General features: G+C 47.5%; 7 protein-coding genes across 7 annotated transcripts; 4 read left to right on the top strand and 3 right to left on the bottom strand.

The window, feature by feature from the left end:
- Positions 1–1,165: 1,165 nt before the first annotated feature.
- BDV37DRAFT_284504 (uncharacterized protein) lies at positions 1,166–1,525 on the top strand (the record flags this gene model as incomplete). The annotated part of the gene is made up of 1 exon (XM_032087516.1): positions 1,166–1,525. The coding sequence occupies one exon, from the start codon at positions 1,166–1,168 to the stop codon at positions 1,523–1,525; it is 360 nt and encodes a 119-aa protein (XP_031940017.1).
- Positions 1,526–3,521: 1,996 nt separating this feature from the next.
- Positions 3,522–4,638, top strand: BDV37DRAFT_284503 (uncharacterized protein; the record flags this gene model as incomplete). Its single annotated transcript, XM_032087515.1, has 3 exons — positions 3,522–4,013; positions 4,087–4,178; positions 4,335–4,638. 3 exons carry the CDS (start codon positions 3,522–3,524, stop codon positions 4,636–4,638), a joined length of 888 nt encoding a protein of 295 aa, XP_031940016.1.
- An 827-nt stretch (positions 4,639–5,465) lies between these two features.
- Positions 5,466–7,304, top strand: BDV37DRAFT_154770 (uncharacterized protein). The gene has a single exon (XM_032079047.1). The coding sequence runs from the start codon at positions 5,734–5,736 to the stop codon at positions 7,171–7,173; it is 1,440 nt and encodes a 479-aa protein (XP_031940015.1). The 5' UTR covers positions 5,466–5,733; the 3' UTR covers positions 7,174–7,304.
- A 119-nt stretch (positions 7,305–7,423) lies between these two features.
- On the bottom strand, positions 7,424–10,830 carry BDV37DRAFT_295116 (nitric oxide synthase; the record flags this gene model as incomplete). Its single annotated transcript, XM_032089787.1, has 7 exons — positions 7,424–9,085; positions 9,141–9,473; positions 9,533–9,707; positions 9,763–10,076; positions 10,133–10,209; positions 10,262–10,362; positions 10,418–10,830. The coding sequence occupies 7 exons, from the start codon at positions 10,828–10,830 to the stop codon at positions 7,424–7,426; spliced, it is 3,075 nt and encodes a 1,024-aa protein (XP_031940014.1).
- A 3,927-nt stretch (positions 10,831–14,757) lies between these two features.
- On the bottom strand, positions 14,758–16,567 carry BDV37DRAFT_252138 (glycoside hydrolase family 71 protein). Its single transcript, XM_032082388.1, has 4 exons — positions 16,439–16,567; positions 15,845–16,373; positions 15,557–15,782; positions 14,758–15,504 (listed from the first exon to the last, which is right to left on the bottom strand). Exons 1-4 carry the CDS (start codon positions 16,493–16,495, stop codon positions 14,847–14,849), a joined length of 1,470 nt encoding a protein of 489 aa, XP_031940013.1. The 5' UTR covers positions 16,496–16,567; the 3' UTR covers positions 14,758–14,846.
- A 1,707-nt stretch (positions 16,568–18,274) lies between these two features.
- Positions 18,275–21,854, top strand: BDV37DRAFT_284499 (Tubulin/FtsZ, GTPase domain-containing protein; the record flags this gene model as incomplete). Its single annotated transcript, XM_032087514.1, has 8 exons — positions 18,275–18,351; positions 18,450–18,645; positions 18,744–19,045; positions 19,112–19,373; positions 20,450–20,487; positions 20,539–20,590; positions 20,650–21,431; positions 21,512–21,854. 8 exons carry the CDS (start codon positions 18,275–18,277, stop codon positions 21,852–21,854), a joined length of 2,052 nt encoding a protein of 683 aa, XP_031940012.1.
- Positions 21,855–21,992: 138 nt separating this feature from the next.
- Positions 21,993–23,433, bottom strand: BDV37DRAFT_252129 (uncharacterized protein). Its single transcript, XM_032082387.1, has one exon. The coding sequence runs from the start codon at positions 23,372–23,374 to the stop codon at positions 22,136–22,138; it is 1,239 nt and encodes a 412-aa protein (XP_031940011.1). The 5' UTR covers positions 23,375–23,433; the 3' UTR covers positions 21,993–22,135.
- Between the last annotated feature and the right edge of the window lie 895 nt (positions 23,434–24,328).

The raw sequence follows: 24,328 nt of genomic DNA, 5'->3' as shown, positions 1-24,328 counted from the left end.
CTGTGTCGCAGGGTCGGTATGTTAAACGCCAACGGATAATTCTCTCTGTTGATTTCCTGCATTTGCAAATAGTAACAAAACCCCCATCTGGCCTTACGGTTCTAGAAAATAGTTATGCATGGGTTGGAGCTACTACATGTGGAAGTGCCAGTTGACACTTAGTGTCATGCAACAGTGGTGATACCCATAATCCCCCTCTCCTTTTAGTTCGGTAATCACAAGCGTTCGGGGCTGGTATCGATCGACTTGATCAAAGAGGAGTATCACATTCGTCTGTGCAATGCCACCAAGACAATCAGAATATAGCAGGCTATGTTTGAAAGCGACCAAAGGAGCTATGAACCCGATGGAACAACTGGTGTTCTGTTCATTTAACCTATCTCGGACCTAAGTGCACGATATATGGTATTAATGTAAGCAGAAAGGCGAGCACCTATTGTATTGAAAATTATGCGCAAAGTACAATAACTGGATGTGAAAGTTCGTTTTTTGTAAATATATTTTCTGGATGATCGAGTCTTCATCTTCCCAGTTTCCTATCTTACCTCGGTTAATGAAGCTGACCGATCAATCTCTGAAAGATTACTAGATAATGAATTAAGCAAAGCGCGAGGGTCATGCGAGATAGGGATGTATATTCGTGAAATTTATTGCAATCATTTGGAGCAGTCGTCGACGAATTGGTGAGGAAGAATCGCCTTTATGCATTAGGAAATTGCATAAGACTCCGTCAGCCTTTACAGCGCCATTCCATAATAATTACCAACAATTCATAATGATTTACAGAAGCTTAGGCAAGTCTGTTGTCATGACACTACATGACTTGGCATGTATTTCCTAGCCAGAAGTAGATCGCACTAGAGGATATTCGTTATAGAGGGTTTTCCCTATTTGGTATACACATTTTATCGGCCCACTGTGTTAGGGTACTCAAGCCGATAACTCAACCGTCGTAGGTTAGCAATCAAGATGCCAAGATGTTCCTAGCCCTCACTCCACTTTTATTCGTGGTATATATAGATGAAGATCTAGACAGGCTCCAAAATTTCTAGCCTTTCTGCATCTTGACTTCCTTTTACAATTTGAATACCTCTGGTAAGTTCTTATAACTCATGCGACACTTAAGGCGTGAGGGCTGATCCGGCTTGTGAACAGGTAGCTCAACATGAAGCTCCCTTCTCTCGCCAAAATTGCAACCCTCGCAGGCATTGCTTTCAACTCCTGCACGGTTAGCGCCTTGACCATTGGAGAAGCGGTGGTGTTTCCCGGTTACCAATGTGACTCCAATGGCCAAGTACTCCAGTTCGATCTGAGTGCAAATCGCCATGTGTTCACAATCTCGGGATCAGGCGGGGCTGTCTTGAATTGGCTGAATCCTGGGTGTTCGGTCTTTTTGTGCTTTGCCGGTTATGGGTGTGGCGATGGCCAATCTGGCATGCAGCAATTGAAGCCGAATACGTGCTTGTTTTCCAAGGCAGGGGATGAGTGGAGAGTGTGGGACAAGATGATTTTCGTTTGTGATTAGGATGGGAAGCAATACAACGTGGACTTGGTGCGGGTGTGCAATCTGCCATCGGGCGATAGTGATGTATGGGGGGCTTCGGTGACAACAAGTATGACATATATATTTGTAATTGACAGAGACGGCGCTATAATGTACAATGGTGCGCTATCTGGGTATTATAAAAATGGGCCATAAATGCATACGTATTCCCATTTGAGATAACCCCTGGAATAGGCCTACCAAGTACACCCCTTGAAGAACTTGGAGACTACACTCAACAAATAGGCAATTAGACAAGTCTAATCTCGGATGGCATATATTCAACAAAGAATAGATACATTCGTTTATGTCCTCCATTCACTGAAAGGTCAATGATTTGAGTTTTCTGTTCATCGTTGGATTTGCAGGACTGAGTACAAGAGTCGCTAGAAGCGTGGGTGTACCAATAGCCCTACAGTTAGATTTACACGCGAATGTCCAGTTTAGTATCCAAGAAGTGGACAGCTCGGACTGGACAACAGGCACCATCCATTCCATCAAACCTGTACTGTTTGAATCTCCGAATTTAGCACCTGAGAGCTGCCGTGTGCTTCGCCGCCTACCATTGCCCTGACTTCGCCCCCCCTCTCCTTGACTCTCTTCATCTTTGGTCCGACGTGGGTGAAGTGCTCAGGATCCGGAGGGCAGTCATTCAGATGCCAGTATGCATTGGTTCGGGAAAGACCTATGATGGGGTGCCTACAACATGCAGATTTCGGCCGGTAGATTATTGCTGGATGACAGAATCACCGTCAGCCACTTTCAACTTCAGAGGGTATGACTACAACTCATTTCGTTGTAAAAAGTGAGAGCTGAACATAGTTCGTCACCCCTCAACACGTCAGACAGCGGGGCGGAATCCACCATAGCTTGGAAAATCGCTCAGCTGAACTGGAAGACCAAGGATCGACAGTATATGATTCTTCTTACACCAATCAACCCATAGAAGATCTCTATTGCCTCACTTTCAAAGGACAATGCAGCTAAATATGGGCGAAGAAATGGAAGTAAGTCCCGAAGGTGGCTTTTGGAGATATTGTATTCTGATCCTGCGAATTTGACAGCCAGACACTATAAGGACTAAATTGATCGCATGAATATTGACAGTGGGTCATGCAAGGCAGCTGCCACCAATAACGTGTCATATTCACTTGTTCAGCTCGCCGTGGCGGCGCGGGGTTAATCGAGATGAATATCAATGCCATCCAACAAATGAGAACGTGTGGAATCAAAGAAATAGAATACATTTCTTACCTACCTGGCAGCTGGACTGAATATCCATGAGAACCAATATCAAAATTTAATACGACAGAACGTCATTTCTAATAACGTTAAAAATCACTGAATGTAATTTTCAATTATGGTAAGCCTTGTGAAGGCAACTGGATACGCACACCATAAATTACTAGCGAGAAGTATCCGCTATACACGTCGTTATACGAGCTAAAGGTGGGTTTTCATATGATGCTACAGACTGCTTGGATCAAAATTTTAATGTATGTTTATCGCATCGCTGGAGCCCATGAGGCAAGTCCTTGTTTCCTATCCCGCGCATAGATGGGCACAATGGTAGATTTCAGATGCATTCAATCATGAATTCAATATTCAGCTTCGCACCTCCGCTTCACTGACCTCGGGTGATGCTTGGGTCATAGGTGCATGCAGGAATAAATTACTATAGAGTTTGATTATCTACACTAGTGTTGCAAGGGTCTGGTCTGTATCTGCACAGGCTATCACATAGTAGATCCAATCAATGTACGAGGTTGGGTGTCCATGATGTACCCATTAGCAATCGAAAAGGATATGTCTATCTGTCCGAAAGGCGAGGATACAGAGAGGGGGAGTAAAAAGCCCTTTTCGGTCTGAGAGTGGTCACGGCGTTTGTATATAAGGCTGGCCAGATGGCAGACCGGGGCACGACAGATTCCCTTCTACTCATCATTCTCACCACACTCTTCTTCACACCGTCACAGCCATGGGCTCTAACATCGATAAACTTCGACGTAAGGCACAGGAGTGCTGGGAGGAAGCCTTCAATGACGGCCCATATTCCAACTTCCTTCAGGGAGAATATCTTGTCAACAAGTCCGGCGAACCATGGGGAAACATCCTCAAAGACAAGAATCTTCTTAAAAAGAAGATTAAGATAGAGGATCTGACCAAGGACCAGTCCACCTCCTTCATCCGGACATGGTGGGCTGCCGGTCGTTGCACCTCCTTCGCTACGCGGATTGTCCGACAACTGCAGGAATACAGCTCCGCATCATTTGATTTTAAGTTCTACGATCTCAACGGGCATCGTGTCGCTCGATGCATGAAAACAGGGATTCTCATCGACTCGAGTTCGGCAGTTGGCGTTCTCGTCCTGAATGACGGTGACGACTGGACGACCATAGCAGGTGACACAAGGAACCGTCAATGGAAATGGCGTGCTGGAATGTCCAAGTTTGATGGCGGACAAGGTCTCGTATGCAACCTCCCTCTCTTCCCCCCATAGCTTGGGGGGTTTCTCTCTTGCTTGGAGACTCACGGCCTCTTAGAAGGAGTCAGGAAATGCCCTCTCCGTCCAGCAGTCCATGTCGCAATGTTTGATGGAAATCAGCGAGAGATTCGAACCTCTCTGCTTGTTCAGGTATGGCACTTTATCTAATGTGCTTGTCTACATCTGCTCCTCCCTTTTGCTTTTCTTTGGCTTTTGTCGTCGTGTGTCGCTATGGCTTGTTTAAAATCATCTCCATACAAACGACAACTTTAGAGCCACTTCGCAACTAATTAAATCTCATTCTAGATCCTTTGCACAAGGACGTGCGCACTTCCATGGCATGATCAAATGGGTACCTAGCAAGAAACAATTAGTTTTGATCAAGAGGTTGGGGGAGAGAGACAACATCACGATTCAATTCGATAAATCTGGTACTGCAGCTACTGAGGCACAGTGTCGTGGTGCTGTTACAGATTTCATAGCTCGGTATGGAGGTCCAGAAGGCGAAAAGCAATGGAGATTTGGACAGCCAGATCATAGGGCCATGGATATCCATGACAAGATCTGGTCTGCTGCAATCCAGGCATGGGGAAACCCTCGTCTAGCCTGAGGATGATACTTTGTGCGGCACGCCTTTGGAGCAGGAAGCACCAACGGAGTGATAGCAAATCCAAGTCTCGCAGAACGTATGTTTCGGTTGTCTTTCGGGCTAAGTATCATTGAGGAACAATGGAAACGTTTATACATGGTAACAATGCCCACCTACAAGCTATATTTGTAATTTTCAACATTCATCTCATAACAAAGCTTTTGGATGAAATGAAGTTTTGGCTTTCATGATCATAGGTTAAGAACGGCCACTATATACCCTGACCAATAATATTTATGCTTATTATCATCATATCTTCTACGGTTATGAGCTGTTACCTTTCTGGTGGCTCTTGTATACTAATCATCTTTTTCAGTATCACGAATTGGGTCCAGATCAACTTGATCATGTATACGCTCTCTTTCCCCCCTGGCAGTTAGAACTAAAAAAGCTAATTTTATAATTCATGAGATCACAGGAAGTTATCTTTATATTTGCAGACATCGAATCTATGTCCAATGCCTAAGTTAACCGATTCAGCTTTGTGTCAGCTAGACGTACGTGGCACTCAGCGAATTATGCCTGACAGATCAGCACTGTGTAGAGGTTGGCAAGCAACAGCTGCGTCAGGAGAGAAATAAACTTATATACAATATTATAGCCACCGATATAATGTGTCTTGTAACATAGGAGATGGCCTCGAAGCTTGAAATCATCGATATCAATTCTACATGGTCTTAAAACGCCGATGACCTGAAGCGCACGTGACCCTACAGCAACTGGGATGATGACGTAGGCGATAGGATTTCTATACCATGCCGATGGGAGGCCTAAATGTTTGCATGTATCAATGAACCAATGTTCGTGCTGAATATGCGCATTACCCCGCTTCCATTTCTGACAGCCGTGGCTCATTTGGTCTGGTTGGGAAAAAGCCCAGTTCCAGAAGAGGGGAATTCCGCGGCCAGGTAGGCTATCTCTTCCACCACCTTAACGGTTACAAGTGACTGTTGGCGCTGCCTTGATCTACTTTCTGGATAAATATCTTTATTGAGTGTTTCCATTTCTATCATCCTTCTTGATCTCTACTGTGCCCGTCGTTGATCATACTCCGATATGCCGGACTCATTTATCCATATCAAAGGGGCAACGGTGCTCTCTATGGAGGCATCTGGCAGAGAAGTCCTAGATAATTGCGATATTCTCATAGAGGATGAGTGGATCAAGGCCGTTGGCCCTGACATTTCTCCACCGACAGAAGGGAAGGTGGTCACCATCAACGCAGAAAACTGCATCATTACTCCTGGGTTTGTCGACGGCCACCATCACATGTGGCAGCATCTCCTACGGGGGATCACCGTGGACTGGTCACTTTTCGGTTATTGTTGTCATCTGCGGACCGTTTATGGGAGTTTGTACGAACCAGATGATGTTTACTTCGCTAACTATGCGGCCGCCTTGAGCCTCCTAAACAACGGCGTCACAACTGTCCTTGACCACTCCCACATAATGAACTCCCCAGCACATGCTGATGCAGCCGTAAGGGGCCTCAAAGATGCTGCTATCCGAGGGACATTTTGCTATGGGTTCTACCAGAACCCCACAGTACCCGGGGATCTCGCCAGTATGGCAACGGGTCCATTTGACAAAGCTGCTCGGATTAAAGATGCTCTCCGTGTACGCCAGGAACATTTCCCAAACAATGACCCGAAAGGTTCCCTCCTCACTTTTGGAATTGCTTTGGATGAGGCGCCGATGCAGTCTCGAGAACAGAATATCGGGGGTTTGGAGATGGCGAGGAAGCTGGGCGCTAGGATTAGCACTGTGCATACTTCGGTGATATCTCATGGGGGACCAAAGGCTGAAGTCATCGAGCAATTTGCTGATGCAAACTTGATGGGACCGGACCTCGTGTTTAGTCACGGAGGTTGGATGACCAATGGAGAACTTGCTGCGGTGCAGAGTTCTGGAGCTGGTATTGTCGCGACGCCCGACACGGAGCTGCAGATGGGCATGGGATATCCTGTGGTATGGAAGGCGAGCGATGTGGGCTGCCGGACGTGTCTTGGACTTGACATTACGTCGAATCAGGGGAATGATTTCATGGCCCAGATGAGGCTGGCACTCCAGACACAAAGAGCTTGTGAGTATGCGCATACGGTACACAGAGAGGTCGGCAGAAAAACAGCGGATGTATTACGCATGGCGACCTTGGGGGGAGCGGAGGTTATGCAGATGGAGTCGCTGATCGGTTCTATCGTTCCCGGTAAAAAGGCTGACCTGGTGATCTTCCGTTGTGACGATATTGACACGGTGCCTGTAACGGACGCTATCGGGACTGTAGTCTTCCATGCATCATCGAAGAATATCGCCACCGTCATTGTTGATGGAAAAATTGTTAAACAGGACGGTCATCTTGTCGGTGTCGATTGGGAGTCTTTGCGCGGTGAGATAATAAGCAGATCGCAACGGTTGAGGGACCAAGCAGCCAAGGTCGATATGGAAAAGCCGGAATCGGAGTTCCGCTCCATATTCGAGAGGGCCATGCAAGAATGAGTCAATGCCATGATGGTAGAATCTTCATTTTCCGATCGGACTAGTACTTTGATTTTGCTTTTATTTCGCACCTCATCGAAGCCAGTCATGCAGAGAATGTCGGTCTTGGCAACTTCCAGCACCAGTATATATTTCAACTAGTCCGCCAACTATGGTTATAATTTACCACCATTGCAAGTGTAAACGAGAGTGAAAAGCGTACTTTAAGCCGAAAAAAATGACTTCTGATTGTCTAATGGCAAAGATAGTTTTAAAAAATCTCCTCCACATACCTACGGCCGAGATTCTGCCTCACATCTGCACCGATCATATCACTCAACTTGGCCGCCATATCGTTAACCATGGCTTTTGCTCCACAAACATAGATTGATCCCTCCTTGATTTTGGCCAGAACGCTCTCTTTATTGTCCTCGACATAGTGTTGCACTCGTCTTTTCTGCTTGTTGCTAGGTACCCGAAAGATCATATCAACCAGACCATACCGCTCGGCGGTAGAAAGTGTTTCTTCGAACAAGGCTTCATCGTGAGCCTTGAAGCCGACGAAAATGCTAATAGGGGGCGATTGGAACAAGAACTCCATGCCCTGTGATTCTGCGTCTTTAAGAATATGTATCTTCCGTTGGAGTAAACTTCGAATCGGAGCAAAGCCGGTTCCAGTGCAAATTGCGATGAGGTGTTTCTCGGAGGAAATAAGATCTTGTCCTGGGATAATACTAACTGGGGAGTACCCGATAGAATCGCCCGGGGAAATTGCAGACAGGAATTTGTCGCTGAAGCGCCCGCCCTTGTGGAGCCTGACCATGATCTCTACTAAGCCTTTCCCGAGATACTTGGCAGAAGAGGCAACGGAAAATGAGCGCGGACGAAGCAGCGGCATTTCAAGGCAGATCTTCATGCGGAGTTCATTTGAGACCTGCTTTAGGGCTGGAAAACGCTCCAAGTCTTCAAGCACTGTCCCATCTGTATCCCACCTGTCACCTGCTGGAAAGGCTTCAGACAGCCACGCAAGGTCTTTGAACTTTCCTTCAAGGTCAACATAATGTTGCAGGAATTCTTTGTAGCTCAAATCGGGCATTGTGGGATCCATAAATGGTACACGCTGGTCGTCGTTGCTGACTCCCAAAGCCGTGAGCGCACGGCCAACCTGGTCTGGCGTATTGTAGGGCAAAAGTCTCAGGTGACTCATCTCGATGTAGTCCATATCGCCAAGGTCCATGGTTATCATGGCTATTCTTCCTTCTCCTGTCTCAGCGGGAGCTTTACTCAGTAGCCGGCCCGTTTTAAATGTTTCTAGCATCCTGTAGTGTTCAAAACATTCATCCTCAGTTGATTCATTTGGGGCTGCATTCTCACCTTCCCCAGTTAATAAATCCTTGACGAAGCTCCACCAACGATTGAAAGCTTTCATGGGCAGTGCTTCTACCGCTGTATTGCCTTTTGTAAGCCCATTTGCGATCGGAATTCCGCCCACTGCTTTCATGAACTCGTGGAGTTTGGCAGAAGCTGCATTGAACGTCGGGTAGGCGCTGTCTCCAACTCCCAAAATCGAGTACTTGACTGCAAGTGCGCCATTATACTCTTTGGCCATGTCCTTCATTGCTGCTTCAAATTCAGCGCCATTGGCAGGGAACCGTCCGTCCCCGGTCGTCGAGACCACCATTAGAAGAGGGTCAGAGGACTTAATTTTGCGAAGGTCCAACATATTGAGAATGTTAAAGTCCACGTGGAAGCCACCTGGGAGCTCTTTCACTCGTCTTCGAAGTTTTTCGGCAAGCTTTAACGCACTGGTTCCTGTGCTACTGTAATAAATATGCACCATTCTCTTGGAGATGGCTACGACACCATTTCTCTGAGCGTTGGTGCCGTTTGCAATACACAATTTATTTTGTACTGGCGTGACATGTTCAGTGACCTAATATAATTCGTAAGTACGGATGAACTAGAGCGAAGGAGTAGAAGTCACCCACCCAGTCTTCACCAACTTTCACGAGTCGCGTTACAGGAGCCTTGACAGCATCCCGTCGGCGGCGCCAGGATTTTACGGGATCAAATCGATGCCTTGCGATCAGTGGTTTTGGCTGATAGTTTGGAGCGCCACCACGGTGCCACACTGGGACTATGGAGCCCTGTGGAGGCGCTATCCAATACGGGTCAGAATTAAGCCTGTACCCGTGCTTCGAAGCATGCTCGTCATCAAATCGAGTCCAGTCTGAGGAGGCAGCCAGAGTGCCAATGCAGGAAACACCCTTCTGCAGAAAAGAACATCGAACGGCATAGTTCAGCTCTGCCTGTGCCCGTGACTATGTTTCATTAGCATGGCATGCATACATGAAATGTTTAGAAGAGGGTGGTTACGTACCATCCAAATGAGCTGTTCATAGTCCGGTAGGTCTTCCATTGCCTCGATCTCGGCATATTCGGGGTTCTTCTTATAGTTCTCAATATCAAAGCCAAGGGCTTTGGCAACGTCAGGTAGAGCATTGTAGCGAAATGAATCGGCGAGATTACGGACACCGATCTCTGCATCCATATACCTGGACCACATGTTAAAACATGTATACCTATCATGGCCATAAATATGCGACATACCAGCCAATGAATGGGGTCGCAGTATACTGCACTCCACCAATATCAAATCCCAGCCTACTGAGGGCAGGAAACTGATACCACTTGAGACCAAGTTTCTGGAAATTCTCGAACCTAGGATGACGAATGTCTACTAAATCACGGAGCTCAGCGGGAACGTCAGCCCATGCAGGTGCGTCATTGTCTGCCATAGCAACTATGGGTAGCAGATCCCAATGGCTTCTCGGCTCTGGTGGTGCCCACCCCAGCTCGATGATGTCTTCTGTTAGCTCCACGTTACTGGGGTCGCCGAGAATGGAGCCGTCATCTCGTCGGTACTATGCTATCCATCAGCTGATCAACGTTCATGAAGGCTATCTATGTAGATGCATACACCAGCAAAGTTGAGCAACTGTTTGCTCAGGAACATTGGACCTGTGCCGCTAGTTGAGCGTGGAGGAAAGGCGAAGACTAAGGTACGTTAGTAAGGATATATTGAGTAGTAGGGAGACTGCTAACGCACCTGTTGGCCTGATCTGTCCCTTGTTGAACGCTTTAATTGCCTCCTGAATGACGGCCTTGACCATCCCAGCGCTAGTCGTAATGTGCCGAAGGTCGCATAAGCTATTCGAACTCGAGTTAGAGGACAGACCCGAGATATCCTTGATACATGACGTACTCTAGCTCCATATAATGCGACCTCATGATACATTTGCGCGAATTCTTCCACGCAAGTCGGATTCCATGTAGGAGCTCCTTTGGAGTCTGAGTCCACGTCGCTGTTTTTCCAACAGTCTTTACACCATCCACTACCATCGGCTCAATGACCTCTGATTCTTCAAGGGACTTGAGAACCTCCACATGTCTCGCCGTGTACTGCTCTTCTGTATACACTCCCTCTTGCCATAGTTGCCATAAGAACCCTAAGGCTTCCTGCTTCACCACTTCAAGAGGACGATTTTCTCCTACCCTTGGCTCATCTGAGTGAATCAGCCTTCCTGCCTGGCAGAATTGCGGAGTGCAGCCGGTCGAGGCAAGCACCGGGTTCTTCTGGATGATTGTCTGGAACTCGCATACTTGAGTTGACTGCATGGCGCTAAGAAAGAAGATCTTTGAGATTGGGGCTTTGTAACAGAAGTAGCAAGACAATCAGAACCTCTTGATAGAATCTGAGTCTGTTGATCTGGGCTCTGGACAATCATTTCAGACAGATGCGAGAAGTCGAATTTATAGCCGAAGGTAACAGAGGTTCGCTCTGCTATGTTGACCATCTGCTCCGCAATATTCCACACCAAACTGCCCAGGAAGTCGAAGAAAACGATTGAGTAATGGAAATCATGTTGAACATCTTTCAGTGGTCAATGTGTAGCGTCAGTCGTATACTCTTACTATACACTCAGTCAACAGCTTCGCCTTGTGACGCACCATTCCGGATTGCTTCTCGATGCCAGGGAAATACCCCTGCATCCGTAGGTCCCTATAATGCGGCACCGCTTTGTGAAACAATGTATACTGGTGCCTACGGAGAATCGTCGGTGCTAGCTGCGGCGGCCGTTAGCAGGCATGCGTATCCGAAGAACATACCCTATTAGTATATGAGATCCCCAGCATTCCCAATTTCCCTTAGTCATATTAATACTCTAATCCCAGTTCACATATGATATCCATGTGCTTAACCTTATAGTATTGCGCGTCTCCACCACGTTGATGGGTTGAAGATTCCCAGACACTCGGATCGCGGAAGGAGTTCTACGGGTCCCTATCCTCCAGGCTGTATTTGCTACTCTATGGCTTCTGGCTCTCATAAAGCCTTACGCGCACGGAGGATTGTTTCAGTTGTGGGACTTATAGAGCAATGTTATGAGCTTCTTGGAGGCCCAAGTTTTACTAGATCTGTTCGTACGCAGGCTAGAGATGTATAGTTGTGGGTCACTGGGGAAAGTAGTCAGGCTAACATTAATCATATTTTGACAACGTGAATGCTTGCAGGTGATTACCGAATCGATTCCTTGTCATGGCATCATATCTTGGCGGCAACATCTCGGAATGTGCAGTATTCAGACACAAGGAAAAAGAATACATAGCTAAACAAAATTGAAATAAAGTGAACGCAGAGCGAACAGCAATGTGTCTAAATCTATACGGCTCGGCATTTACAAGCAGCACATGATTCAAGCAGGTATGTTGATCCAAGCTGTTTTGTTTTAAAGTACGGACCTTGGCCCTTGACTAGGCACATCCCAAGTCCTTGGCACTTAGGAAAGGTGGGACCTTGGCACCACCGGGGGTAAGCCTTAGAACAATTTGATTAGTTGGTGTCGGCTGATCCTTATTTTCCGGCGCGTGTCATAAGGGAAATACCCATCCTTGAGTACCAGCCGTGCGAGCCCAGTGCTCTAAAGATTCTTCATACGTGCTATGTGCATGATCGACATGCCTAAAGCGCGTTCGGGCTATACACTCCATATAGTTAACGGGCTGTTCCGATGGTGTGCTAGGCGCCCAGGGTTGACCAAGGTGTTGCCATTGCAAACGGCCTTGGCTCAATGGCGTGAGATTAACTCTTCTAGGTAGGAGACTTTCACTTTACATTATTCACATCACACAAAGGCGTATTCTTCGCCTCCGCCAAGACCTCCTCAGGCCAGATGAGAATCCACGTATCCTCTCCGCTGGGCGTACTGCTAACCGCCTACTTGGCTGGTAGGGCGGTTCTTGGCACCCTCTCCGCTTGTCGTTATACAGGATCCTATACCCGGCCTCGATATGCATAGCTGAACAAGTTTATTTCTTGGCGTTTTACGACTCCGCGGAATGGGTGGAAGAGAGCCCATGGATTCAGGAGGACACACGGCTCTCCACATACCCTACCTTTCAACCCACCAGCCAATTTTGCACAATGCGTGCGCTACCATCCTTGGCAATCACCGCGAACATGGGTATGACCGGTGAGATCCAATCGTTACTGGAGCCTTGTTCGGTAAATAAATTAAATTCAGCAAGGCCCAGGCTCCACCAGCGGACAGAGGACTGTTCGGAATGCCGATCACCTCCAGTTTTCGGAGTCATGGACAGCGTTCGTCCGGTGATCACCGACGGATCAATAAAGATTTAGCAGGGCTGTCAGCCCGCCCCGGCCTGGACCCTGATTCTGCAGCATTCTTAATGGACCCTATAATTGTGGACGCTACATTCGGCGAACTTCGGGGCAATTAGCAGGGTGCGTAATGCGGGGTGTTGATCTTCTGCGTACCGTGAGATATCTGTGGTAGGACTTTAACGTCGCGAGAGGGTACCCTTGCCAGCTGATGGCGCGTATTGCAACGCATGACCAGTGTCCTGCTGCATAGAGCTTGTACTTTGTTCCGAGGCATCATACCAAGACACGTATTGTGTGAATGTGACGCCACCATCACTTAGTTTAGCTTACTGCAATGAATATATCACAATTGGCAGAGGGAATATTGATGTCAAAGCAACGTTTAGAGAGATCGATAAACTAATCACATCGCTAGGACGAAGTATCCGGTAGCGTAATGTCTCCCACAGGGGTCATTCAAGTGGAAAGCTTCCTCATGTGTGATACCTCCAACGGAACTTCGAATATCTAAGAAGCCGAGACGGGCTTCACCTCTAGTCAAGGACTATATCCACTAAGCTCGGGATGCGCAATTTGAAATCCGACCGTGTCCGATGGGCAGCGATATACGTACTGTGCAAGTTTCATAGTTGCAGTTTCATCCAGCAGTCAGCAGTTGCCGCATTAGCTCGGACATGCACCTGGCCGTAGAGAGTTCAGCATTCCTAGGCTTGGCTGGACGAGAGTCTAGACCCATCGGTGCAAAAAGTAAGGCCAGCTGCAAACTTGGTCTAGGAAGGAAGGAACCAGATAGTGCATCTCGTTGATTTGCTTCACTCTGCCATATGTGTTTCGTACGATGTAGAACGCGCGGGTGCCTAATTCAATGTCATATTCTCTCGATATGCTAATTCGTGGAAAGCATGGCAGCCTATGCCATCATGGTACTAGTTCTTCTTCCATAACTAGCACAGAGTATCCTGCTGAAGAGATAATGCCCACCGATACTAATCGATCTGACATGCATGATCACAATGGGTGTAGTGCACTACCACGGTCTCACTCCTGGCTTAAATCGCACAGAGAAAAAAGTTTTGTTAGATTATGTGCATTTACTTTACCATGCTACAATACTAGAATTCTTATGATATCGTATATTATAATCTATATTTCCAACACCCGTATAATACTAGTGATATAGAACTTGCTAGATTAGAATACGTTCAAAGTCCCCTCTTGTATCAAGGAGCCTTAATGATCTATGTCTCTCTGGCAGTCCTGAAAGTACCGCTGCTGCCCTATCAGAGACCTGGAATTATACATCAGTGTTCCCAGGAGAGCCTCCATTGATTCTATCCATCATCTTCTACATATACGACCTACCTGGCAGCGTGCAAGAAGGATTAGCAGAAGGCGCATCTGCGAGTTGAAATATGTTCTTAGCTTACCGTACCTTCTGATGACCTGCTAGTGTGACTGGAAGGCTCTGTCTACTTCCGCAATCCCCGCTGCTTACCCATGAACGTGTATCGTCTTTCGTCCTTTCTTGTTGGAGGCTCGACCCACCCACCACGTACAGTCCATACACCTGCCAAAGGAATCTCGATCGCGCCCGCACCAAAGACTGTGACTATGACACTTTTATTGAGACATTTTATCTTGCGTGCGTAGCCGGTGACTTGCTATAAGCCCAGGACCTGGTTTGAAATCCTGTACATATTGTTATCTACTATGCTAAGGCGAATATTGTCGATTAGTTGCTCGATGCAGGCGTAGAGCTTGGAGGACAATCGGCTCAACAGCAATACCGTGGCGGAATGCGTCTACAAATAGCGCAACGCATACAATCGCCCCAACCCTGGGGGATGTCTACCCAATAGCTAGCTGACCTGCGGCTAATGACTAACAATACATGGGCTACTTTAAAGCGAAATCAGGTGTTTAGTTCTTGTTAATGATTCTGCTTCACGTTCAGGTAGAAATTATCAGATATGTTATATACTATTGCGGAGTTGCCCACTCTAAATCGCTAAAGAATGATACAGCAACTGGTTGAGTCTGGTGCAGGCGAAGATGTCCGCGATAGAGGAGCTGTGGGCTTTCCACATCCCTCATTACCCAAAGGAGTAGATGGACAACCTGTCCGCAGTCCCTGGGATAACAGAGCCATCCCGTCTGGCTGCAGCTTGTCAACTTCAGGCTCCGCCGGCAGTGTGCCAACGTAGGCATTGAAATTGTAAATGCCATACGGACATGTGTCAGCAACATCCCGTAGACTAACCCCAGATAGGGCATCGACAATGTGGCCCTCCCGATGAACCTGGAATGACTGCACACCCACACCCATTGGCACCGACCACGCGTGTGCACCTGGCGGTGCCTGGAACGTCCGTGTACTCGACCCGGAGCATACCGTCACATCTGCGGGCTCCTTCAACAGTGTCACAATGAAGACACTGTCCTGCATAGTCTCTGAACCATGTGGCCTCCCGCGGAAGAAGTCTCCATTGGTAGTGCTGGCAGTGTCCTGCATTGTTGTGTCGGTTGCATCGCAGTCGACCCATTTGGGCGTTGGGCGGTACCAGTAGACTATCCTTTCTTCGTGAATGAAGTCATCTGGATTGTGCAAGCCGGCTTTATACGCTGCAATGAAGGGTTTAGCCATGTCCAGCCAGCCATTATGTGGCCTTTGTATTATGCGTTAGTGTAGACTCTTGAAATGGAAGCGGTAGTACCTACATGTCTATCGCCCACTTAGATGAACCGTCATCCGTGTGGGGTGATGATAGAGGACCAACATAGTGCGACTCGCCAAAGTCGTTCCAGGTGATGATTTCCACGAAGCGAGGCCGCAGGGCCAGGATTTCCCTCCATCGGTGGTACCAAAGAAGATCCGACGGAAAGACCCAGTTCTTGCTGTAAGGGACTTCTGCACCGAAATGTGTGAAGAACCATGGTGACACCGCTATTCTATATCAGCCAATGTTGTTCATCAAAACCGTGAAGCGGTGACCCGGGGATACTTACGCGCAATATATGGCTTCCCAGCAAGTGCATGTCTATAGGCATGATCGCCATCCGCCACAGCCACCTTCTGTCCTTCGCTCGGAGCCTTGTTATGTCCATTGCTATCCCATGCCATCCAGTTCATGGCACCTTGGATATTATCGAAATCGCCATGGCCGGGATGGAAGTTGGGTGCAAAGAAGATCTCACACCCAGCAGCACTTTGGATTGCACACGGATCGACACCATCGCCACAGAATGATGAGACAAACACCTTACCGTCAACCATGAGTTGAGCTGGATGCTCTGCAAACTGGCGCACCTTGGCTCCGACCTCGCTTCCCTGACTTAAATGCCACCAGTTGAAGTCAAACGAGATGAACACCTTCATGCCGTTGTTGGCGGCAGACTCGTAGGCGTAGTACAGCTGGCTATCAGTGTAGGAGTCTGTCCCGATGTTCAAAGCAAAGGCATCAATACCATACTCTTTGGCTCTTTTCATGTCAGCGTCATAGTCGCTCGCATTCTGGCGGTTGCTGACAACACCGATCTGGATTCTGTCAGCTGGCAGGGTCATTTTCCGGTAGCTTTAATGGACGCGTTATATTCACGTACTATGAAATGACAGAAAACAAGCCTTTCTTCGCCTGTGGAATCGACTAGTGAATCCATGGCAGTAAGTATATTCAAGGCGAATAATGGTATTGTTATTGACACGATCAGGCAGAAACGATGCAGCACGACTTTTTAGAGAAAGCAGCCAAGACTTATTACGTAAGATAAGAAATGAATGAGACAAAATGGTCTCAGAGTAATAGAAGAAGCCATGCATATAAAGGAGAGGGCAGATACACAAGGCGAGGGGATAGCTAAGAGTCCAATGGTGGTATAATTAAACACACACATATACACACAGTCATTTACACCACAGTGGGTCTCAGATCTAACCGACTCTGATGTGCAAGTGGAGCTGAGTAGCGAAATAGAATAGTCATCCATCCTGCCTGGCGTATAGGGTCAGCTCTTGCTTCTCATTATCGCTTATCAACAGATATAATATATTCCTGTCAGATGAGGGAGTCCCTGGCTCTGAGAGTCCACAGTCTAATTCCACGTCTTTCGATATAACGGTTCCACCATTTATGGCCGTTATCCGTGCACTGTCTCCGAAATGTTGAATTCTGGCATCTACCCCCTGCCATGAGGTTGACAGGGTGGGAAAATACCAACCTCTGAGAAAGACAAGACAGCGCTAGTGAGTGGGACGCTAGTTAGCCAAAAGTAATCTTGAGCATTGAGGTTTTGCTATGTGCTATTGAAACCCTACTACATTCCGAACTGTTTCAGTGGTAAAAAGCAAAGGAATACAATCATGTAGCCTTGAGGCAGACAAATATCAAAGGTATTAATAATGTGACGCGGATGCTTTTGCGGGTGTTATGGTATGGTTGGGCCGATGGAGCTCAGACCCTACGGCGACATCTGAGGAAGCCCTAGCACAATGATAGTTTGGATGTTTATTCGGATCCTGTGAAGACAATCGCCGACAAGTCGGGCCGCGATAGGAAGATGTGTGAACCTTCCTTCGTTGAACACAATCGAATGCGCAATTGCTGCTGTGAAATTGAGGGCGACGGAGATCATCCATCAGGTAGAAGGCAAGCAAAAACGGCCATTGCCACCTAGCCCACTGTAGGGCGAATAGTAGAGGTTACGGCCAGAGCAAGAGTGGTCAGCGTGCGTACGTGGTTAGATCTGCATGATACGACAGATAAGCCATGCTAGACGGTTGTCCATCCTCTTACGCGTTTCTCGCGGCCCGAAAAAAACGAAAAACAACCAAGTTGATGTCTGCGAATGTGTGAGAATGAGGCTCAATGAAAACGGCCGAGTCCAACAACAAGAAGGAAGAAACAGGGCAATGGTAATCGAATGGAAGGCTGTGTTGTGAGGCCTGAACGACGCCTTCTATTATTAAGTTCTAAGAGATACAGCCAGCCTTTCTCCATGGCACTAATCCGACGGATATCCGTATACGATCCAGATCATTGGTGAAAGGTACACACCAACCGTTGTAACCAGCAGGCTAGCCTCATGCATTGAACCCATACGGAGTAGCGAGGGGTGGATCAGCAGCCCACAGGCCGCTGTCGGTCGTGTATGCATCTCCACTTGAACGAATAAAACTAGTTGTGGAGAATTTTAAACGTCAGCTATTCCACACCCACGTAGCCGAGGTGCGCTAAGTACTAGCTCCATGAATATCAATGCTGCTCACTGGCCGTTGGGGGCCTTAGCCGCAACCTTTCGAAATGAGAAGGCCGGAGAATTCTTCAGCGAGACGCGGGGGCCAAAACATGGCCGACCTGGTCAGTATAATAGTAGGGCCTCTGTATCTTGGAAGCTGGATTGTGGTTCCACACACACCATCGAAGACCCCGTTTCTCCATAATGTCGCGCGAGATTGACCGGCTGGCTCAGCCAGCAGAGAAAAAAAAGATGCGACTCATTGTCGCTAGCTGCAGTCGGTAAGGCATCACTCGTCCCAGAGTGGAGTTTGTCATGGGAAACATTCCCTCCTTCAAGAGGAGAAATACAATACCCTGGCTAATTGAAGATTGAGCAGAACAGGCACATTGGGACTCCATGCTGGTTTGGAAATGCTGGGCTATACGCCGTATCACATGATTGATGTGATGTTCAAGGGCAGAAGCCCTCATATGAAGGTGTTCACAGAGGCAATAATTGCCAACCACAACCAACTCTCCGGAATCAAGCGCTACGAAACACCAGACGTGGAGAGGTGGATAGGAAACTATGATGTGAGTTCAATCTGATATTTCACCATGCTTTCCATTTGAGATAGCCTCTTCGAAATGTTTATTTTCCGACCATGAAGCAAAAGGCTAACGTGCTCTAGTGCTTGATGGAAATCCCAAGTTACATCGGGAGTAGGGCCATAAGAGGATATATTGAAGACCCCGACGTGAAGTTTATAGTAACCGAGCGCACGCCTGAAAAATGGGTCAAGTCAATTGACAATACTATTGGGGAAGCTATAAAGGCAGCAAACCAGTTTCCACTGAATATCCTGAAGCGCTTTGACTCCGAACTCGGCCATTTCCTCCACCTCGCCACGGTAATGTACTGGGCTTATGCGGATGGGGCTAACCCAGGTGATGCCAACAGCGAAGCTGCTCTCTATAAGAACTATGTGGAGTAGTGAGTAATCTTGTCCCCTGGCTCGGCGTAATTATTTGGATACAACTGACTATCTTGGGGACATAGTATTCGGACTATCAAGGAAACACTTCCCAATGATAGGCTGCTAGTGGTGAAGCTTGAGGATGGTCTGGGCTGGGAACAGGTCTGTCCATTTTTGGACCTTCCAATCCCCGAGGAAAAGTATCCTCGTGGTAATGAACCCGACAAGTTCCACAAGATTGTTGCGGACTATATGGAACCCAGAGTGAAGGCAGCTATACTGAACCTCGGTGCAACGGTCACCGCCACGGCGGGAATAGCTGGATATTTGGCTTGGCGTTACTATGTTCGCCAATGAGCCATGTGAAACGGGTAAACGCTGGTATTTATCAACTCAGTTGCAATCGAAGAGCGTAAAATCAAAGTAGTTGGGTTGGGGATTCCATAGTACTTAAATTCACTTAAGGTTGTCTTCGGTCGATGGCGTGATTGTGCTTAATTTGTGCTCATCAGAGACCACACCCCCGCTACTATATTCAGGTGGGGCGATAGGATATAGAATATATTGGTCATAGAGCATACTGCAGTGGAGGCTCACCGACATAATTTCTGTGGAGACTTTCAGATGCAGACCTATGCATGAGTGACCTGTGAGTAGGGCTTTAGGATACTTACAAGCGGCCAAGATAGCCATCAAGTTTAATATTCTAAACTCTCCTATCGGCCATCTCCATATTCATAGCGCTCCAGAGTAGTTTTAATTGTATATTAGAAGTCCTTGCAACCATAAGCCACTCTAATCGAGCATTCCCATGAAAAACGGCTCATCTTGGGAGAGAAACACCCAAGCTAGCTGCAACTGTACCATTGGGCGGTCTCCTGTCTGTCGCCACATTGCCGGAGTCAGGTTTCGACTTGTTGTATCAGGGCATATGGAACTACTTCTAGTGGAGTCGTATTTATGTTATATTTCTCGTTTCGGTTCCATTCTTGCCAGTAATGCTGCCTTCAACACTCTCGTTGTGGTTGGATATGGTCACGTGATGGTGTTGGTGGAAATATTAATGGTTCACGAGTCATCCGATTCGTATTTCCTGGTCATTCCTCCCCTTCTCTTGACCTCGTTGCTCAAGGGCCCACATTATCTGTAAGACAAGCAAGACTGGTATTAGCATGCGTGAAATTGTACAATCCCAACTCCTGTTTTAGGTGTCAAGTTATTGCTCACGTCACGATATATATTCAGGTTCCCATACAGATTGGTCGGTGTGTAAGACTCAACTTCATTTTAAGTTTTTTGATGAGAAGTACGGATGTTAAATATAACTTTCTAGGGCAACGAAGTCGGCACTGGATTCTGGTTAGAATGGATTAGCATTTACAGGATACATCGGATGGTACACGCTGACTGTCTGCAGGCAGGCAATCTCGGACGAGCATGGACTGGACAATTCCGGCAGGTAAGTCATGATCTTCCAAAGTGGCAATTCCTGATTCTCACATCATCCCAGGTTTGCTGGTTCTGATGACCAACTTGGAAAGCTGAATGTCTACTTTTCAGAGGTTATTGATCGATATACAACCTTTCTATACGCGCCTTCTAGCTAATTTCGATCCCGTAGACGGAAGCACAGGAATATGTCCCTCGTGCAGTACTGCTCGACTCAAAAACCGAGACTAGGGACAGAATCTGTAGGGGTCCTCTTCGCACCTTCTTCCGCCCTCGTAACCTTCTATTCAGAGGCTATGGTGCCGGTCAATGTTGGGCAACAGGCTATCACACTGCCGGCGCCGAGCTTATCGACGATTCTCTTGATATTGTGCGCCGCGAGGCTGAGGCATGTGAATGTCTGCAAGGCTTTCAGATCGCCCACTCCTTAGGTGGAGGAACGGGAGGCGGTATGGGCGCACTGTTGATCTCAAGGTTACGCGATGAATTTCCCGATACAATGATCGCAACCGTCTCTACATTCCCCTCACTCGTACCCGATGTCGTTGTCGAGCCCTACAATGTAACTTTGTCAATGAATCAGCTGATAGAAGACTGCGATGCAACTTTCTGCATTGACAATCAGGGCCTTCTGGATATGTCCACGGGAACTCTTGGGTTACGCAATCCTTCTCATAAGGAGCTGAATCCCCAAATCACACAAGCTTTGTCCGGTGTTACGGCTTCTTTTCGCTTTCCCGGGCAGCTCAATTCGGACCTGCGCAAGCTCACAATGAATATGGTGCCATCTGCTCGACTACACTTCTTCATACTTGGGTTGGCTCCTCTATCCAGCTACACTTCCCCGTCCTCCATCAGTGTACCGCAGATCACTCAGCAGCTATTCACTGCTGGCAATATCATGGCTTCTGGGGACCACCAGATGAGCCATTTCCTGTCATCCTTGACCATTTTGTAAGGGCGCCACCTTTTCTTGATTGACCCAGTTGTTATAAACTGCGCTGCAGGTTTGGCCCAAATGCTAACTAGAGCAGCCGCGGCAAGGTTAATATGGCTGAAATCGAAGCGCAAATGGATAATCTACAGAGCAACACCTCCGCTGAGTTTATCGAATGGGTTCCCACTAACATTCGATCAACTGTGTATTTGCCTCGTAGCCTCGGTGTGTCATGCACCCTCTTGGCCAACTCCAGATCGATTCAGGGAGTGTTAAGTCGCATCAGTGAGCAGTTTGGCCAATTGTTCAGGCGCAAGGCCTATATGAACCCTTATACCATGAATGGAATGGATGAGCTTGACTTTGTGGAAGCTGAGTCAAACTTGAGTGATTTGATCGAAGAATACCAGCAGTGTCATGGTGGGCTATTGGATGGATAGGATGTACTAGAAGCGTGATATTGGGACGATCAAATGGACGCCCATTTGTGGTCAGACCCTCACTACCACTAGATAGAACATGTACTCATGTGTGGCCCCATGAGAGTCAAATTCCAAATCATTCCTAGTAAAGCATCCGTGTCCTTCTGCTAATCTCTGAATACGTATTTGATCTACGGCCTAGAGACACCTAGACACGTAGCTGAATTTATATCCACCGGACAGTAATAAGTACTAGCAGACCATCCAATTGAGACTCTAATGATGGCCAATTGGCTACTTCAGATATCCTCTGGGATTTTAAAATCAGGTAGGCTCCTAGAAACACTCCAATATTCGCTGTTACGCTTGGCCGGCCCCAACGTTGGTCCTTCTCGTCGAACAAGGTACGTCCAGAACTGTTGTGCCTTCCACAGTTCCTTTCCGAAACAATGCCAAGCAGTCACAATGATCTCTCCCCCGTTGCCTCCTTCGTAACGGACCGCAAACTTGGTGGTGCAACTCTTACACCGCCCGGTGAAATCGTCCTTCGTTTCTGCATCTGCCAGGTCTGGAGATATACTAAGTTGTTGGACACCCTGTCGTAAACGAGGCGGAAAGGCCGCAGCAATGGCCATAGTAAGGCGAGAGCTATTACTGACAGGTTTCTTTGACCGACAGTTCTTTGGTGGGGGTGCATTTGTTGTGGATAAATGTGCACAAACACGGAAAGGAAGGGATGTGATATCTCCCGCTTGAAGGGCCCGAGTCTGTGAATGGCTTTTCCGTACCCGGTGCTCTTGGGTAAGGATGAGGTTCCGATCGACCCATTGTGCAGACGAGCACAGCCTGTAGTTCACCACGCCCTGTGTGAAGGTGAAGTCGCCATCGAACAGTGAAATTAGTGCTCTAGCGTCCGAGGAAACAGGCTGTGACTTGAATGCCTCGAGGATATGCTCCCACACCAGGCTGTAGCCACCCGATGGTGTTTGCGGCCAGTAGTCAATGCTGGCTAGCTGACCCATACAATGTTTCGTCCATTTAGTCTCCCGGTGGTCCCTGGGTAGCTTGAGCGGTGGGTGAAGAGTCTCGCATCGCAGGCAGTATTCACTTCCGGGGACATCGCGTTGAAGAAGTTCAACCAGGGATCTGTAAGACCCATATTGAAGTCCGTAGAGCCGAGCTCTTCCACGAAAGCTTGCCCAGGATGCGGTGCTGAGGAGATGCAATGCTTCCTTGCAGGTCAGAGTGAAGCAGGCTTCGGCATCACGAGGTAAGTGGTTAATGATTTTATCGAAGATCTCTCTGGGCAAAGCGAAAAGTCGTAAGGTTCGATTGGGATCCCGCTCTACTTCAAACGGAGACCGCTCTAAATAGCTTGGTTTTGTCTTTTTTGCTGCTCGACGTTTGATATTTTCATTGCCCTGAACATTGGACCCTTGCAGGCTGGCACTGTTGTGGTGGCGTAGAGAACGTTTCCTTTGGCTCGTCTTATTGCGACAAGTAGCCAATTGGGCCTGCTGGGAGCGTGTACGTGCCATATCTCTGAATATTGTAAAATAACTAGTGACTTGACAAATATTAAGACTGTATGATATGCTATACTTCTCGCAGCGAAGAAAAAGAAAGAAAAAAAAAATTCATAAAATAGGAATACCGTGTGAATTCCACCCAGTCGGTGCCTAGCCCTAGGCAACCTTCCAGTATCCAATTTTGAATCCACCAATCAACTCCCTTCTACTACCATCATCTATATTCTGCGTTACAATCCAGTATCTGCAAGACCTCTCACAGGCCACTTCCCAGAAACTATTTTATTCGTAAAATAAACAGATAGTCTCGACAGACGGACCTGGCTATTTGGGTGAGCAGATATTGCCACTCAAATGGGCCACTTAGTGGCCAGAAGTCTTGCTGTGGACACTGATGTAGAACGGAAAAGAGTCCATATCTCCTTCAACCCCATCAGCCAGATAGTATTGATAAAGTTATGCTGCATCGTCTACGTGGCTGTTCCAGAGTGGGTACATGGCGATGTAAACGCCAACAGCCTACTGAGTGGGCTTTTCACTCCGGAACTCCAGACCATTTGAATCTATGGATTAAGACGTAAGGGAATTAATATTCTCTGTATTTAAACTATACTAAGAGATGGTATATACGTTATGATACATTCCTGTCTCCATAATGCCTATAAAGAGCAAAACGTGGCCATCACTTTTGTCGGGTAGCTATGCTAACGATTGCATTCGAAGTCGGTTATAGCGAATCCTGGCCGAAGCAGCTTCTACAGGACCGAAATGCCTGGATTAATTGGGGAGCACCCCACGTCAATGCAGCTTTGTTGGTTAAATGGAATTCACGCAAAGGGAATCACGTCGCTGGATACTTGGAGATTCATCGGCATGGGGCAGCCCTCTCCCTCGTCTAGGGAGCAGGATCAATTAATTCTTGACGTCCTGCGGCTGAGTTTACTGTTGAGAAGGCGGCTAAGC

Source organism: Aspergillus pseudonomiae (assembly GCF_009193645.1).
Source record: "Aspergillus pseudonomiae strain CBS 119388 unplaced genomic scaffold BDV37scaffold_48, whole genome shotgun sequence".
In the NCBI taxonomy this organism is placed as follows: domain Eukaryota; kingdom Fungi; phylum Ascomycota; class Eurotiomycetes; order Eurotiales; family Aspergillaceae; genus Aspergillus; species Aspergillus pseudonomiae.
Note: the sequence above shows the minus strand (reverse complement) of the source record. Positions and strands in the feature narration are given on the sequence as shown.